This window comes from Lutzomyia longipalpis, chromosome 4 (genome assembly GCF_024334085.1).
Source record: "Lutzomyia longipalpis isolate SR_M1_2022 chromosome 4, ASM2433408v1".
Taxonomy (NCBI): Eukaryota; Metazoa; Arthropoda; class Insecta; order Diptera; family Psychodidae; genus Lutzomyia; species Lutzomyia longipalpis.
Genome location: NC_074710.1, coordinates 50,392 through 68,365, shown reverse-complemented (window position 1 = coordinate 68,365; position 17,974 = coordinate 50,392). Strand labels below are relative to the sequence as shown.

The 17,974-nt window shown below is 32.2% G+C and overlaps 1 protein-coding gene across 1 annotated transcript in view; it reads left to right on the top strand.

Moving 5' to 3' along the window:
* Positions 1–17,974, top strand: part of LOC129794603 (whirlin) — a 37,674-nt gene that overhangs the window by 16,539 nt on the left and 3,161 nt on the right. Inside the window, exons 8-14 of the mRNA XM_055835393.1 lie at positions 1,218–1,438; positions 1,546–1,681; positions 1,821–2,177; positions 2,310–2,420; positions 3,566–3,601; positions 6,358–6,429; positions 15,997–16,002. Of these exons, the coding sequence (XP_055691368.1) occupies positions 1,218–1,438; positions 1,546–1,681; positions 1,821–2,177; positions 2,310–2,420; positions 3,566–3,601; positions 6,358–6,429; positions 15,997–16,002 (939 nt within the window). The remainder of the gene's footprint in view (positions 1–1,217; positions 1,439–1,545; positions 1,682–1,820; positions 2,178–2,309; positions 2,421–3,565; positions 3,602–6,357; positions 6,430–15,996; positions 16,003–17,974) is intronic.

Below are 17,974 nucleotides of genomic sequence, written 5' to 3'. Positions count from 1 at the left end.
AAAATATTTCAAATTTTAATTAAATTCAACAGGAAAATTTTGCATTAAAATTGAGATTAATCTCATTTTCCATAGTGGCAGATTTTTGAGATATATGTACATAGTGCAATCTAGTTTTTGATAAAAATGATAAAAACAAAAATTTCCGAGATTTTATTATGAGTTAATAATTAAATTATATACCATACAAACTTGAATGATATTTTAAGTTTAAAATGGAAAAAATTGGCAATAGAAAAATATTCTTATCAGCTAGTACCTGTTTATAATGTTTTGTAATGTCTTATGTACAATGAAAAACTATCTTTTTGTCTATTAGTTCTTTCCTGTTGGCATTCCACCTCTTACATGATACTTCAGTTTGCAAATTCATTCTAAATGTAGAATTTACAGACATTTAAGAATATTAACTTAAACAATATTTCACTTTAAATATGTATTTCCATTTCGTGTAATAAACGTAAAATATTTAGTCTAGAATTTCAGTACAGGGTGCTTCAATTTTTTTTCCAATGATTTCTATTTGTAAGCAATTCTAAATTAATGAAAAAATTAAAAAAAAATCTTAAAAAGTCTAGAAAAAGTCAATTTCTTATTTATTTATAAACTTTAATACCTTTACAAAGTAATACGATTTTTTTTCTTAAGATTTTGCATATATTTACGAATATTTTTTAAATATTCGTTTGAATTTCATTTTTTTTAACTATATTTTACTATTATTTCCTGTTAAATTAATATTCTCAAATTATCAGAATATTTATTGTTTTAATAGATTAAGGGATTACCTTAAATTCTTGCGAAGTACTTTTGAATTCTTTCTTAAAAGTAAAGTCTTTAAGGAACACCCTGTTTGTACGGAGCTACGTCTTTAGCATCGCTTTTAGATTAATGAACCATGTCATCTGCCCTCTGGAAAATATTCCATTCTTACATATTTTCCACAACTTTCATCCCTCTTATGTTGCAATCCTATATATACCTATATGTATATTATAATAAACATAATACATAGTATTGTGTAATGTTTTCTCAAACATTTTTGTCTTCATTCTGTTAGTAGTCCACCCTTCGTTCTTTTCAGTTAAGAGAGGGGAGGCGAGGGTGGTTGATTGCATGAAATTGGTGGCGCCCAGCTTCTTTATGTCATTCCGTGTAGATGTTTGTCCCTTGTCGTCTCTCTAGTTTTGTTCTATTGCCATTTTTTTCTCATGCAGAAGTGTGTGCAGATCCTGAAATCGTCGCGCCAGATAAGTATGACGGTACGGTCCCCGCCTTCGCTCACCTCATCAGCCCCACTCCATGGATTCGGGCCACCGCAGCGGGAGTCAGCCTATCCGCCACCATATAGGCAAACCTGCTCGTGGATGGATCGCCATGGGAGGCCAGCATCGCCGCCGATGGAGTACGGCGGGCGACGTCACGAGAGACGAGACAGGTGAATCCCCATTGATTTATTACGCTACCCCCTCAGCGTCATTGACTTTTTGCAACAATTCCCATCTTTTTTGTTGTTGTATTTTTCTTTCTTTTTTTTTCTTGAAGGATTCGACGCGTGGAACTGCTTATAGAGCCGGGACAATCTCTTGGACTTATGATTCGTGGAGGTGTTGAATATGGTCTTGGGATTTTCATTACTGGTGTTGACAAAGATAGTGTGGCGGATCGGGCTGGTTTAATGGTGAGCTTCTCTTTTATTAAGAGATCATAGGAAGCAAAATATTTTTTTTTCAGTTAAGAAGATTTATTCTTTTCATTTGCATTCAAGCCGGCATTTCGTCTTGTGTTAGAATTTATTTATGTTAGAATTTCTTTTGCAGATTGGGGATCAAATTCTAGAGGTGAATGGTCAATCGTTCGTTGAGGTGACACATGATGAAGCTGTGGGGCAGCTCAAGTACCACAAGAGGATGTCCCTGCTTGTACGCGATGTGGGAAAGGTCCCACATTCGTGTACATCCGTTGAGCCAGAGCCGTGGGATCCGTATAGTCCAACGGGGACGCGTAGCCGACGAAAATGTCCAATATCGGCAATGGTGGAGGAGAAAGCGCGCTCCCTTTTGGCACGCCATCACTTTGCCAGCCTTTCGTACTACATAGCAGAGTATGGGGCTCGTGCAATGACCATAGATGCCTTTGTTTCTGTCCTCCTTGAGATGCTTGATACACCTGAGAAGGTAAATCCTAATCTTTTTCTCTCTCTTAGGCAGCACAAGAGTCTTCATAAGCTATATATATATATTTAGTTTTTTGTACATACTACTATATCTACTATTTACAAGACTAATACCATGTTTCACCTCTTCTAGCATACTCTTGTAACAGAAATTCGAGAACTCATCTTCCCGGAAGACAGAACAAGATACGATGAACTCGTCTATCGACGAGACGTCTACAGAGACTCTATCGATCGACACAGGGTATGTATTGTATATTTTTTAATTAACATTTTTCCCCGCTTTTCCGATGTTTTTGTTAAAATCTTCCCTTATTTCAATGAGGCATACATATATATTGCAGTTCAATCAGAAGAATTTATATATAATATCGCTTACATCAATTTATGGTTGGTTGAGTGACAATTCGGTTGGATGAGGGACAAATTTTCATTCATTTAGTAGTTAGTGGTTTACCCTTTAAAAAAAATACAAACAACCCCCACGTTGCGGTGTAGGGATTTTTTTTTTAAATTATATTTTCAAATAAATCCCTCCTCCCTTGAACTTATTAGAATTCCCACACGCCATGCGGAGTAAGCGAGCGACGATACCAGGAGTTGATTAGGATTATGTTTTGCACTATATTCTGACCATATCCGAGGCACGCGATTTCCTAATTACAGACTTTTTCCCTTTGGCTAATGGCAACGTTTACGAGATTGTTGGCGGCTTTGGTACTCCATTCTCTTGTAAACTAGCCACAAGTGAAATATCCACCATTTGGTGTAACATGATGATATGGGAGGGGGTGGCTATGTGGGGTTTTTAAAGTAAATTAAACTTGAAAATTTAACATGCAGAATGAGGGGGTCAGATGCAAGTGTGACGATTTAACTGGTCAAAACAAAAAGGAAAGAATTTGAAGAAAAAAAAAGCAAAGAAAAGAATTTATATCTTAAAGTGAACTCTCGTGGCTTTGAAGTATGTGTTGTTAAGTACATTAAAAGGAAGCTTTTACAAACAGAGGACTTTCACAGAGTTACCAATAAAATGCAACACTTCTTTTTTGACAATGCTAAACGAATGCTCTTCAATAACGATTAACTGGATCGTACACTTAGTCTACAGAATCATAGAATTACATAATGTATTTCTTTGATCCCTTTGTCCTATGCGCAATGTATGAGCAATGAACATAATTATGAAAACTCAAAGGTGTGAAAAAATCTCTTATTTTAATGAATAGAAAAGTCATGCAAACATAGAAGATTCTTTTAAAAAATAATTTTTTTTAAATTTCTTCTATAAAATATCTTTTTTTTAATGCAAAAAAAAATAGTTTTTTATTTATATAAAAATCTCTATTTAACCTTCTTTAATGATATAATTCAACGTGGGTTCCACAGCGGAAAACGGATTTACCACATTCACACGAACTCCCGGTAAATATTCCATAAACTATACGCACTTCTTTTGTCTCTATATTTCCAAAAAAAATCCTCTTTTTCTTTGCATTTTACACCTTACCATATGAAAAGCTATATATGTACATTTTGCATGTTTCTTTCGTATGAAATGTTGCGCAGGAAACTAAAAAAAAAAAAAAGAAAAGCTTCCCTTACATTAATGTTTATGTATTTGAGTCTGAATAATGTGAATTTCAAATGGAATGCTTGCCACCTATCAAAAAAAAATGATGCAATGAATGTATTTTTTTTTGTTCATTCTTTCAAATGTGAAGGAGCAAATTATGAAAGAGCAAATTGGCGTGATTTTGCAGCAATCTCTCCCATGAAAAATTTTCAAAGAGAGAAAGAAAACATCGAATGCCAATTTTTTTTTTAATTTTCACACACAAAATTTCACAAGAGTATAAATTTAGTGACTTTTTTTTACTTATCTTTCTTTAACATTAAAATTTTCTTCTTTCACATATTATAATACATTTTTTTTAAACTGATCATATAACTGCAAATGCGTTCAAAAGGCATTTTTGAAAGCTTAAAAGCTTCGTTATCTACGAGCTCTACTACACATGTATACAAAAAAAATACCTAGAGAGTTTTTTCTCTACATTTATTGGTGAGTTAAATTATCTAAATTTTGGCGTTATATGATCATAAATTTGCAGACTTTCAACAGTAGGTATATACATACATAAATTTTTGCAAAGGAAATGGGCAAGTTTAGAAGCACATATTGGAGCTATGCTAATTTTACTTACCTCTTCTCTCTGCCAGCAATAAAATGCAATTTCTTTTCTCTATATAATATTATCTCATTTTTTAATTAAGCGGCAATACTTCTATAATGCATCTTATAATAGCAATTTCTTCTTAAATCATTTTACAAAATATATTTTCTTTTAACCACTCAATATTTTCCTTTATCATCATCTCAAAAGCACTTTTGATTCTCTAAAATGCAGTTTTATTGCTATGTTGAAGGAAAATCTTAATCTCATTCACTTCTTTCACCGCTCTTGTGGTTTTTTTCATCACAAAAAAAATCACAAAATGATTATTTTTAGCAAAAAAATTGTTTTAAAAGGTGACTTTTACATTTAAAAAAAAATTCTTTACAACGAATTGTGAGAATAAAATGTGAAAATTTCAAAAATGGACGGATTTGCAGGTATCGGACGTGGATATGGAAGTAATAGAAGCAACAGGCAGAAGTCCATCAGAAGATTCTGGGCTTGGGATGGCAGTTAATGACATTAAGAATCGGTATTATTTTCTTTTTAGTAATGCATTAAGGAAGTTTATTAGTTTTAAAATAATTATCTTCGTTTTTCTTTTGGGAGATTTTTACAAGAAGTGATTTCAATCCGTAATTTTGTTTGATAAGCTCAGTTCTTAGTTCTGCAAATCTCAGAATTTACCATTTTAGAGCGTCTTTATTTTTCCGAACCCTCTAATATTCCGAAATCCAATCAAATTTTTTTAAATCATGTATACATAGTTCTTAAAATGTTACTTTCTAAAATAATTTTTTTATAGTGCCAAAATAATTACGAAAAATGGAGATGATGAGGGTAGTTTAAGAAAGAAGTTGCTCAAGAATTCTGTTGTTGTGCCTTTTATGTGCTAAGTGGATAATTTTCTTTCCAACATCATATTTATAAACTCTCAAAAGATTGTGTTGAATTTTCGAGAATTTATTGTCAGTACACAAAGAAAAGCCACTTGACATTCCGGGACAGTTGAAATAGTTTTCAGTTTATAGAATATTGATTGAAGTCACTTCAACAAACTCTATGTACATATATGAAGAAGTTATGCAGTTGGGGGGGGGGGGGGGTGGAGAGGCGTGTATGTGTTGCAGCTAAAATGGAGCAAGGAGAAGTTTAGGTGTGAGGAGTTTATAAATAAGTATAGAAAATATTTATGCAGACCACCAGCTCCTTTGCCCTATCGACCAATGTCGGCAGGTCCAGTGCTCCATCATCACCATCTCTATCACCAGTATCACCATCCCTCTAGTCGTTCGGGGTCGCAGAGCCAATTAACCGATGCAGCCACTGCTGCGCGCACCGGAAACATAGCGGGTGCATCTACCGGAGTACCGAGGTCCGGAAATGGAGTTCAGGTGATTGATTTCCACCCATTCATCACAGACTCATTTATTACACGGTTTTTGTTCCACAATTTTTTTTTTAAATTTTGTGTTTATAAATCTATACTCTTGAGCCGGAAAATTTGGACAAAAAAAGTCCCACTACCGATGACCACTGAGGGGGAATATCCCCATACACGGAGGACCTCTCAGTGGGTCATGATAAAATTGCCATTCGATGCTCTCTTTCACCTCTTGTACATCACTATCGAAATTGCTAATTAACGTCGCTTATATGCTGCTCGCGAGAAAGGATGTTTATTTTTTTTCTTTTATTTCAGTTGACTCGCTGTGTATTCGTTCCCCCTAATTAATGTTGTGATTGAAATGTTGTGACTGTTTTTTTTTTTCGGTGTAAGCCTCCCTCAAATACCAACCCACTCCATTTTTTTCACATACCCACCACCCCTCATGCAACTATTTTCACAAAACATTTTTGAAACCACCTTCCTCCACCCCCCCCCCCCTTCCTTCAAGCTCCTATTCGTGCTTTCGCTGTCAACACAAAAATTCATTAATAATGTACCTAAACATAAAATGCAACAAAAGACAAAACTTTCTATTGTCTGTCCATTTGTAGGACTATAATTGTGACGATCCCACTGTCAGAAGGGGTAGTGGGGTGCAAATTCCTCGTTCTGAGTACGATTCGGTAAGTGAGAAAAGATTAATGCCCCCCCCCCCACCCCCCAAATTTACAACAAAAATAAGAAAATTATTCCTTTGCCATTTTTTTTATTTATGTTTAATTTTTTGTTTATAAATTAATATTTAAGCTTGTACAATGTATACATTTTTTTAATTTTCACTGCTATAGTAAATTTAATATAATTAGTAATGGGTAATGTTTTACAAAAAGGGAAGAGCACATACACCTAGTGGCTAAACATTAACTAAACATAAAATGTGGGAATATAAACAAACATGAAAGAAACGTGAGGTCATTAAGCATGATATTACCTACATTTATTTACTATTTTCGTGGTATCCAACAATTTATTTGTATTCATATTTTTGTTTGTTATATAATTTTACAGTCAATTTTTGGTTAAATAATTTTTTTTTGGTAAAATTATTCAATTTTCAATATATTCAAAAAGTTGGTATAAGTATGTATATGTTGAAAATTTTACATAATTCACTGTTATGTGTTTGTAATATATAATTAACATTTTTCCTTATAATTTAACATTTTTCTTTTATTTTATTAAGATTTAACATAATTCAGTGTAGAGGAGTAAAAAGAAGTTTTTTTTTTTAAATTTTTTGCTGATGAAATAAAAATTTAATTCTATATTCATTCTCTATATTCTTTTAATTCATATAATTAACCTATACTTTAATTATTCAAATCGTTGTGCAAAAGAGGAAACTTTACACTAAATGACCTCCATGATTTATAATTTTTTTTTTAATATATCGGTCCCCTGATTGTCTGATATGTAATCCCTTCTAAAAAATATTTCTATCATAAAATGAATTTTTGCCCGTATTTCCATTGTGACCAAATCATGTAATTTATTGATCTGGAATTAATTGGTACCTTTATACATATTTGATGTTATATGTAGGTACGAATGAACAATTAAAATGAAAAGGATAAAAATATTAAAAAAAAAAAAGTAATAACAAAACTACTTTAACAATGGGATTGTATAGGTGTGATTAATCAGGATTTTTTTTGCAATGATTCAAACTAATGCCCACGCTTTATTTTTTTTCATTTGCTCCCATTTGGGAAAAGTCCCCCATATATATGTATGAATGTAATATTTTGTGTATGTGTGTGTGACACGTTTTTCTCTAAAGCTTCTCCTGTAGGGCCTGTCGGATTTCCTCTGTGTCACTCTGTAGTTGTTTCATTTGCCTCTCGGGACTCGATGGCGTGGCAAAGTCCTCACCGGTGGCCAAATGATAATCCCGCGGGGGTTCACGTGGTGTTAGTCGGGTGCTTCGATGATGTGGTGGACTTCCGGAAGATGTACCAAATTTTGGGCGGGGAATTCGTAGTTGTTTCACATCCACCAACCAAGTTTCCATTTCTTCGTTTTCTTTTTGAATGTGTGCCTTTGCTCAATGTCCAATTTGTCATTCACCAATAATCTACCTCTTTTGTGAGCTATGCGTGCTCTTAGTGAATCTGTGGAGAGTGTTTTGGGAAGATTAGATATTGTGCAATTTAATTATACAACACACTCAGGTTGTTTATCATTAATTAAATATACGTTTATGCATTTGACCAAAAGATCTCCTGCTTTGGACGATATGTACGTGGTTTTTGTGTAGTGATGGCAATGATAAAGGAGCCATTATACACCTCATTTGGGACTCATAAGTAATTCTGAAGAGGAATTAGAATTTAATTATTTTTGATGAACTAAAAGTGGGTGTGTGGGAGAGGAAGTAGGTGATAATATAAGATATTGCAAGAAATCTTTTAAGTAAAGTTCATGAGAATTCGTTTTCTTTATAAACAATGGGTTACTTATTTTGATAACTTATACGCCCCTTGATCACCTGTAATTTATCTTTGTTATTCTTCAATCAATGATTTATAAAAAGACAAAAAATAGAATTCACTGATTGATAAATCAATCAATTGCTAATTTGCTGAGATTTGTTGTATTTTCTTTCAAAAAAGTGGCGCGGAGATTCCATTTAGTTATTTAGAAGATTCGACTTATAAAAAGTATTTTAATTTCATTTGTGTATACACATTGTATAGGATCCGAAGGTGGCCTCCTTTCAGACACATCTTAAGCACCATTTAGTTGGGGATTTTGCTGGGTTTTATTGACATTTCGGGCATGATCATTAAATCAATGCTGATGATTGCAGCGAAATTTCAACAAGATTCCCGCCAATCGCGCGGAACGCAGAAGCCCCCAAGGGCAAAATCATAATTTTACTCTCAATTCAGTCTAATCTTATGGTGGTGAATCAATGGATTTTATATGTTACATATTATGGTATTCACAGCACATATGTATGTGCGTACAATTTTTCCATTATGTAGTATAATGAAAATTCCACTTTTGAGGTATGAATTTTCCATGTGGTTGATGATGGAAATTTATTAGTACATAATAGACCTACATTATTTATATGAAATAAAATTTATCACCCAAACATTGGTTTATGTGTGGGATTTTGCAATCTATGCTGCGAATACCTATATTCTTTCACTTGCTTTCCAATATGTTTAGGTATACTATTTATTCACATATCAATGTTTGTGCATTTGGTAGCGGTGACTATCTGTGTATGGCTTAGGGCGGTCAGTGTAGGTGATGCGAGGATCGAATGAAGCGGAAGAATTACAAAAGAAGATTTCTTTGTGTCGTGGGAAACGTGATTGTGCTATTTAAACAATTCCATTCATGGGTGTTTGCAGAAGCTCTTCTCAAAGAGGGATCATCTCACTATTTTTTTTTATTTGGTGACTAACGGATTTCTCCACAGAACCACGATGCCCTACAAATAAACTTACCTATGAGATCAACGATTGAGAATGGGGCTCATGTTTGTGTTTCATTTTTTTTAAAAGTTTTCTAAAGTCTTTGGAATCCATTCTTCTATCTCTTAAACTTAAAAAAAATGGCTCGCATTTAAAATATTGATTTTTTTAAAAAACCAAATAGATTGCAAAGTTTAGAAAAAAGGCAAAAATGACGTAACTTTAATTTGAAGAATCCCATTCACTCATAGAGCTTTCTATACCATTTCTCACTGTACCTTGTTTTCATTAATATTGCTTCTGTATCTCTCAAATCATACCACCTCTTCACATCGTGCAAAATGGCTTTGGTTGTTGAAGACATTCTCGAGTACCATACCTAATAAATCTTTCGATATTAATGCAAATACCGCGTGCATCAGGCTCTCAATATATTGATTCTAAAAGTATTCCTTTAATGTTAAATTTGCATTTAACCTGCAATGCAAAGTATAACGATGACAATCACAAATGAACCACTTTTCCCCGTAATTGGGTATATGATGGCTATCGTGAAGAGTGGTACGCAATTGGAGTTCAAACCAAACTCCTTGGACAACCAAATGAACTAATTAATTCACCTCTGTTGCGCCATTATGATTGATTTCCCGCCCCCTAACTTCCAACACTTCTGCATATTATGCTCATTTGCCTATATGTGGCCCAGAAATGCATTGGTGCAGACCACATTGGTCGTCACAAATGGTCAACATTTTGCTTTGTTGTGAGATGCCGCGTGTGCAGAGAATTTCTGCATCATTTCAGGAAATAAATTTCAAGTTTCATCAATTTTTTTTCCTTGCACGTGAAAGTATTTTTTTTTCATAAACATTTAATTCGTAAAATAAAAATATTTCCGGTGAATCTTTGCTTCTTTTCTGCACTAAAGAGTCTCGGTGATTTTTTTCTCTTCTTTTTTTTTCTACTTGAGAAAATTGTTCTGCATTTTGCTTATTCAAATGTAAAATTAAAATCATGCCTTTGTTGCCACTATATAAAGATGAATAGTCTTGGGGAAAATATTATGCAGATATGTAACAAAGTGGAGAAAAGTATTTGCATTATATTGCTGCGGAAAAATTACTATGAGAGATTAAACTATAATATAAGTAGATAAATTAATTTTTTCTTGCACTTTTGGAATGATTATTAACTCAAACGTATAAAAAACCAAATAGTTTTGTATTGAATTTGATGAAAACTCAATCAAATAACGTAATAAGTTTAAACTTTATGCAAGCAAGAACATTTTAGGCAAATGAAAATTTAATTAGTGAGTCAAAAAATACTGATTCTAAGTCTTGAGCAGGAAAATTCAAGAAATTAATGAAGATTTTCTTCAAGTGACCAGAAGTTGCTTTAAAAATGAACTCATTGATCTTTTTTGAATTTTTGATGGAATTTATGAAAAGAAAATTTACTTACTTTCTATAAAATCATTTAATCAAATCCTTTTATTATTTTCTATTTTATAAAGTAAAATTTAAAAAGTTACTAAAATAAATACTTGGTATGCCAAAAATAATTGTATGTTCAATGAATTTTAAACATTTTATTGTAAGGTTGAGCTTAAGGCAGCTTTAAAAAAAATGGAAAGCTCTTAAGAATCCATGAGAACATTAGAAAGTTGTTTGAAAACACAAAATGAGTTAGAATTTAATGAATTTCAACAATAAAATTCCCGTAGTGGTGCATTTTGTCAGGAAATTTGTGCAATATCCACCTTTATGCTTCTACTTGTAGTTCGAATGTCTGCACAGAGAGTTAATTTGATAAATACAAAATGTACACACCATTGAGGAGTTTATACAACTTTTGTTGTACGTATACCATACCAACGTACAACGAGCTTTTGTGATATATATACTCCTAAATGGAGTTTTTTTTTTATTCCGAATGGTAGAGTGTTTGCAATTTAAATGCACGTGCTACGAAGGACGGAAGGAGGAAATTCTGAATGTGGCAGAAGTTATTTCCTCACCCCCATCCTCTTTAAGGTATTTTTGCCATTTCTCTGCGGCACCATCTTTTGTGCCATGTGACGCAATGTCTTGAAGGTTAAAAGCACGCGAAAGAGTCGCATTTTGTTGTGCGAAAAAAAATGAATTGAAGATGAGACGTTGCTCTTTCCGCATTTTACCACCTGGATTTTTTTCAACACAATTCAGAGGGGAACGGAAGAGGCAGAGAGAGATTGTTTTTTTTTTGAGATGATGATGATGATGAAAAAAAAACTATCACGCAATCTTCTGTAACACCCAAAGAGTCATTTCACTTTCGCCCATTCGCTGTTTTTTTTATTCCATTAGAGGCGCATCCTCCGTGTCTGATTCAAGCATTTTGGCGCCACAATAACCTCGTGCGGACAGAGAATTGCATCTTAATTCTCAATTTATGTCTTTCCAATTGAATTTTTATATTTTCACACAGAGTGTCCAAAGTTAAGCTGTTGCTTTTTCTCATTTTTTTTGTAGAACAAGGAAATTTCCTCGATTGGCCCTAGATTCTGATGAAAATATATTCTTTTTTATCTCTATTCCTCAAATTTACATGCAAGTATCTAAACAATAGAAATTCTCTCTTACTGCCTTATATACCAGTTGCCTGGTGACACCCTGTTATACTCTGCGTGCATTTTTTTATAATAATAATAATAAATACGACATTCACTGGATCATAAGTGAATTGCTCTTCATGTGATTGTGTGCTTTTATAGAAAGCAAAAATACTTGTGATTCAATAGTAAATTTTCTTTCTTCTCTCCACGTTATGAGTGTGTGAGGAGCGCATTAAGAAGAAAGTTTTTGCACTCATTTCGCTATATGCATCTACAAAGGTCTACAAATTGCCATTTGGGTGGGTATGATTGAGAAAATGCGACAAGAGAGCAAGAAAATCAGGTCGCTGCATGGAAATTCGCATTGATTAAAATCCAATATGTTTAGTACATTATTATATATCACAATTTGTGGTTTTTGAAACGCCCAATGTTAATGAAATTCAAGTTTTCAATAACACATTTGAGGGGAAAATCTCATACATTGTATGAAAAAGTTATTATTACACGTATTGAGTGAAATTCAGAATTTCTCTCATAAATTTATTGATAGAAAGACGAAAAAAAAGTAGGTATAAATTCACGTGGAGAAAGTTAATAAGAGTTAGATTTTTTTTTGAATTGATCTATGGAATATAGAATTAGATTATATGTCAAAAGGTGTCCAGCGATGACTTGCTTTATTTTTTATTTTACTATCAATTAAATTTTCATAAATGAATTTTTGGGGGAAAGTATTCTAAAGTATTTGTAAGATAATAATAAAAAATAATTTAAACTGAAAAATCGCATAAAATGTTCCACTTTATCGAAAATTATTGGTAAAAGTTCTATTTTCACATAAGAACAACAAAATATAAAAAAGTTCATTGAATATTATTGAAAATTTCTGATTAAATCAAATGAGAAATAATTATTACTGGTGCAACATTTTATTTACACATTTGTAGCATAATGAAGATAGATTAATTGGCTCAAAGGGGGACCATATGTAAATGTTCTATCAAAGAGCTTAATTAAATTTATAGGTACAATATTTGATTATATTCTAGTATTTTCCCATCTCCTATCTTGTTTATTCCCTTTTGAAGCATTTGCAATTGTTTCTGCAATTCCCATTTACAAACATTCTTTTCAAGAGAATATTTTGTGGTTATTTCAAAATTAAATTGTTTTATTATTTTCTATGGACCTTTCTGCATCTTACTATAGTCGTTTATTAAATTCTTTACAGCTTCTCCTTCAGCACAGAAGTACACCCTAACTCTGTATGGTGTGCAATACCTGTGAGATGGCCAACATAAAAATACTCGCTATAATCATAAATTTTCTGTTGGTCGTCGTTGGAGCATTTTTATATTATGTTCTTTTGCAATGAGAGACAACTTGAAAATGTGTGCCCAAGTGGTTGTATATATGCGAGATGAAAATATCTCTATTGTACATAAAATGAAATATATACTATACATACATATATAGGCGCAAATAGGAAAATCCACTGAGAAAAGGCCACAAAACGTGTGTTAGATTGCATATTAAAGAGAAAAAAAAGCAAAATGAAGGTAGAAAGATGGATAGAGAGAGAGAGAGAGAGAGAAGAGAAAAAGTACTTGCGGCCTACATTTTGACTTTCTTCAAATAGAGGAGAATAAGTAATTGTTCTGGCCCTTTGTCTTCATCTTTCTTCCTTGCTTTCTGTATTTTATATGTAGGTACCTACTTCTTAGAATTATTAGTATTATTTATTATCATTCACATCTTATATCCCACAATGTCATCCCGTATGGAGACACAATTTATGTCCTGCTTCCTTATTGCAGAGAATTTGCAATATATATATTGTACGCATTGCTGCCATTCAGAGAAATCTCTCTCAAGAAATCTTTCTTAAGAAATCTTCTTTCATTTAAAACTCTTTGAGGAAAAATATTCTTTTGACTCTTTCCTCCCCTCCCACTGTTACTTTTTTTATCTTCACCTTGGGAAGATATATTATAGATGACTTTGCTGGATGAGAAAGAATTCTCAATGTGTAAGAATCAATCTTTTTTCATCAATTTTCATTTTGCCTTCCAGTGAGATCTTTCATCCCTTTTCACCTTCGACACATTTCGAAAAGACTAGATAATTTATCAAAGAATACAACCAAGGGAAAGTAGCCTGAAAAAAGGTGTAATTTACATTAAATTTAAATTAATTAAGATCAGCTAGGAACTTTCACAAATTTAAAGAAAAGTATATAAAAAGAAATCATCATATCGTCAGTGGGTAAACTCACTCTTTAAAATTATTACGATTTAGCTGTGATTCTTTTGTTCTAGTAAGAAATATTTCTAAAGAATTATTTTTTGAGTAAAATAATTTGTACAAAATATTAAAGAATTTGAAACATTAAAATATAAATGAAATTAATCTAATTCTCCAAAATATAATTTTAATTGACAAATCTATCCGTATAACAAAGATCATAATTTACTTTACTTTAACGAAGACAATTAATTAAGAATGAGACAATTAGAAATAAAAAGATTTAGTGAAAATTAGTGTGTATATACCACGCTAAAACACATTGTTACGCCTTGTGGGTGCATCTTTTATGAGGAAGGAGTTCTTGCATTTTGAGATGCTAAACAAGGTGTTATGTTGCTTTCTCCCTAAATGGTATTACACGTGATTCTTGCAGTGAGATAAAAAATGAAATTAGCAAAGCACAAAGTGCGTTATTGCTTATGTTGTCATCCCGCGTGTAAAGTCACAATGGTGTAGTTCTCATTGCAATTAGCTTTGAAATTTTTGTGCCGCACCGATGAGAATCTGAAAAAAAAACTCTTTGGTACGCGGTGTCGCTCCGATTCAGCTCTCCCCCACATTGTTTTGGTTGTACCGCACAGTATGAACGCAATTTTATCTTTCATCCCTTCATACACATCATGTACCCAAATGCAACCATCTCACTCCTACTCAATGCAATATAAGGTTGCAAAATTGCATAAAGCACCTTTACACATTGGGAGTGCATACATGCTATGTATGTATGTAGGTAGGTAGGGAAAACACTTTGCAAGGTTGTTTGGTTACCCAGGGCATTCCCACCTGCTATATGGGCCTGGGATACAATTTAAGGAATCCCAGCAGAACACATAAAGTGTCTATTGATGGGATATGAACGTAAGATGAATTATTTATTTTGGTGGAGTCTTTTTTTTTCCTTATTTTTGAACCTTCCTTATGGATGCAATGATGAAGACATGACCTCATTAGTTGTATATGTTTTGCACGATATAAATCCACCACTTGAAGTGATCGCTCTTTTAAAAACCATCCTTTTTATGGGCACTTAACACGATCAGCCCGCACAGAAATCAAAGTCATGATCGCACCTTGGAGTACGAAGCACGATCATGATCTTTGGTCTCAAAGAGACACCACAGATACTCACAGGTCTTCCGATGATTGACTTTGATATCCTTTTAATGTGGGAGGAACTTCTTTTAACTTTAATATTGCATCCGTTTATTTTTTTTGACGTTTCTCACTGTATGGTTGGTATTGCTACAGCCACGCTGTCGCGATCACTTTGTCTGGCTTGAAGATCACACACTGACTGACTCTACTTTAGCCATCAGACGGTGGCCAAAGCTGTTGAGCGGCAAAGAGAGTCCATTCCACCGTCAGTCGCTCAGGTTGTTGTGCTTCTCATACCCACCAAATATACAACATCAAAGAGAGGTGAAAAGGGAGTGAATGAAGTAGATATCTTTCCACTTGGAGAATTCTCCAAGACACTTCTTACACTACATACGCCTGTGTGTATGAGTGTTACTTAAGAGAGTGGAATATCGGTAGTGGGATTCCCATTCTTCCATTGAATTAACAGAGAATTCATTGATGAACCACATATATTGCTTCTGAGAGTTCTTCGTGCACAAGTAATAAATAAAACCACCTTCTTTATCTCTTGGCCAATTTACCAATTTGTACAGAAGTTAATTATTCATGAAATTGACTCAATTTTTATTCCTCTTCTCCAGGAAAAATCATCAATAATATGGTATTTCTTTTCTTTTTTCTTTTTCATATTCAACGTGAATTGGAAAAACTCTACTTACACATTGAAAAAAAATTAATTTCTTCCTCTGCAAATAATCACCGTGCAATGCGATTAGGATCAGGTAAGTTTGAATGTAATCACTCTTTTTCATTAAAAAAAAAACTTGCACCAAAAAATATTAATTCAGAAGATGAAAACAAAACTCACATACGCAAACTATATAACTTCAAGGTGTCCCAGACACACATACTATCTTTAATACTAATTCAAAAAGAGAGCTTTAATACTAATCACAAGATATGCAAAAGAATTTAAAGAAAAAAATGAAAAAGAAAGGAAATTGTTGAAGATTTAGATAAAAAAATTAATTATAAGAGATTTGTATATTACTTGTAGTAAAAAAATCATTTTTGTCGGAATAATGTAAAAAATGTAGGTAAACAATGTCTGGGACATCTTGATGTGAATTTAATTTCTCTCTAAATGAAGCAAGACACTTGTATCATCGAATTAATTGCTAAATTGAGGAAATCTACCGTGATTGTAATCGTTCTTGTATCTCTTTTTCTCTCAACGAAACAAAGTTGGAATAAAAAAAGAAATGAATTTCACTTATTTTTCTGTCTCAAATTCTTTTGCGTAACAACTCGTATGAGTGGATGTTTCGTTACATTTGAGTACAATGAAATTTTCATGATAAATTTACTATTTTGTAAATAAACATCGGAAAGTTTACGGAATTGATAATAATAAAATTTTTGGGACTTTAGTTAGAATATTGAATAATTTATATAACGGCTGAGGAATAAATTCTCGAGTGAGATGATTTATTGAAACGTCGTGATTGTTTTTTGTTTTGAATTAATTTAACAAAAAAAAAGAAGTTTAGTCTCCAATTAGAAATGGAATTTATTAATTAGAAAATGTTGTTAACATAGGAAGATTTAGTGTTGCTTCAATTTTTTTCGTATATATTATTATTATACTTCTTCCCGTCCCTTTTTTGAAGCTAATGTTTGTGTTTCTCAATATAAACTATATACATGTTTATAATTAACATTTTATTATTTTTTCGTGTATACCTAAAAAGCACCTCTATATATAAAAAATATAGTTACAGTCCATTAATAATATAGAGATCTTCATTTTTCATAGTTATTTTTGTTCCAAAAAAAAATTAAAATAGTTCATTGTTAATTCTTCTCTCACTAACAGACATTTTTATTCTTTTTTTTTTTAAGAAAACTTAGCAATTGAGATTTTTTTTGTAAATCACATCAAATATCATTTAGCAAACAAAAACAAATTCTCTGTAGTTATTGCTAGCGGGCATTTTGTTCTTAATTATTTTCTAGGGGGGCTACTTTGAAGGGATCCGATCACATTTGGGTGGTCTAACACAGCGTGTCAAGTCATGGTACTGGGGACGACCTCTCGTAAGTGCAATTAATATAGAGAAAAAAAGTTTCCTTTCTTTCAATTATTATTTTCTTTTATTTTTAATGATTTTCAAAAAAAAACTGCTTTGTCTAAAATTTACTATGTGTAAACAAAAAAAAACGTTTTTTTTTTTAATTTTTTTTTAGTTTTCATAATCACGTCTTTTATTATCAATTTCTTTAATTCATTTAATCTATTTAATTTTTTCTTCAAAATGTGTCCATTGCTTATCAAACATTGGCCACGTAGAATGAATTTTTTGGATGCTTCTTTTTGAAAATATATTCTCAAATAATTTATATATTATTTTCATTCTAAAAAAAAGAACGTCAATATTGTGTTATTTTTTTTATTACTTTCTGAATTAAAGAAAAAAAAAGATGATAAAATGTGGCTTGAAAGTTTTGATTCTATATAGTGGAATTTGCATGATTTAGTGAATTCTATCATTAATAATATTTCACATAAAAGAAATAAAATGATTTTTCATTAATAAAGAAAATACAAAGAAATACCATAAGACACTCCGAGAAACAAACAAGGAAAAATTCTTTTTATTGTCTACATTTTCATTTAATTTATTTATTTATTCAATAGAATAATTTTTCATAACATTTTTTTTCTTCCTTTTTTTATCTTGATATTTCTCAATA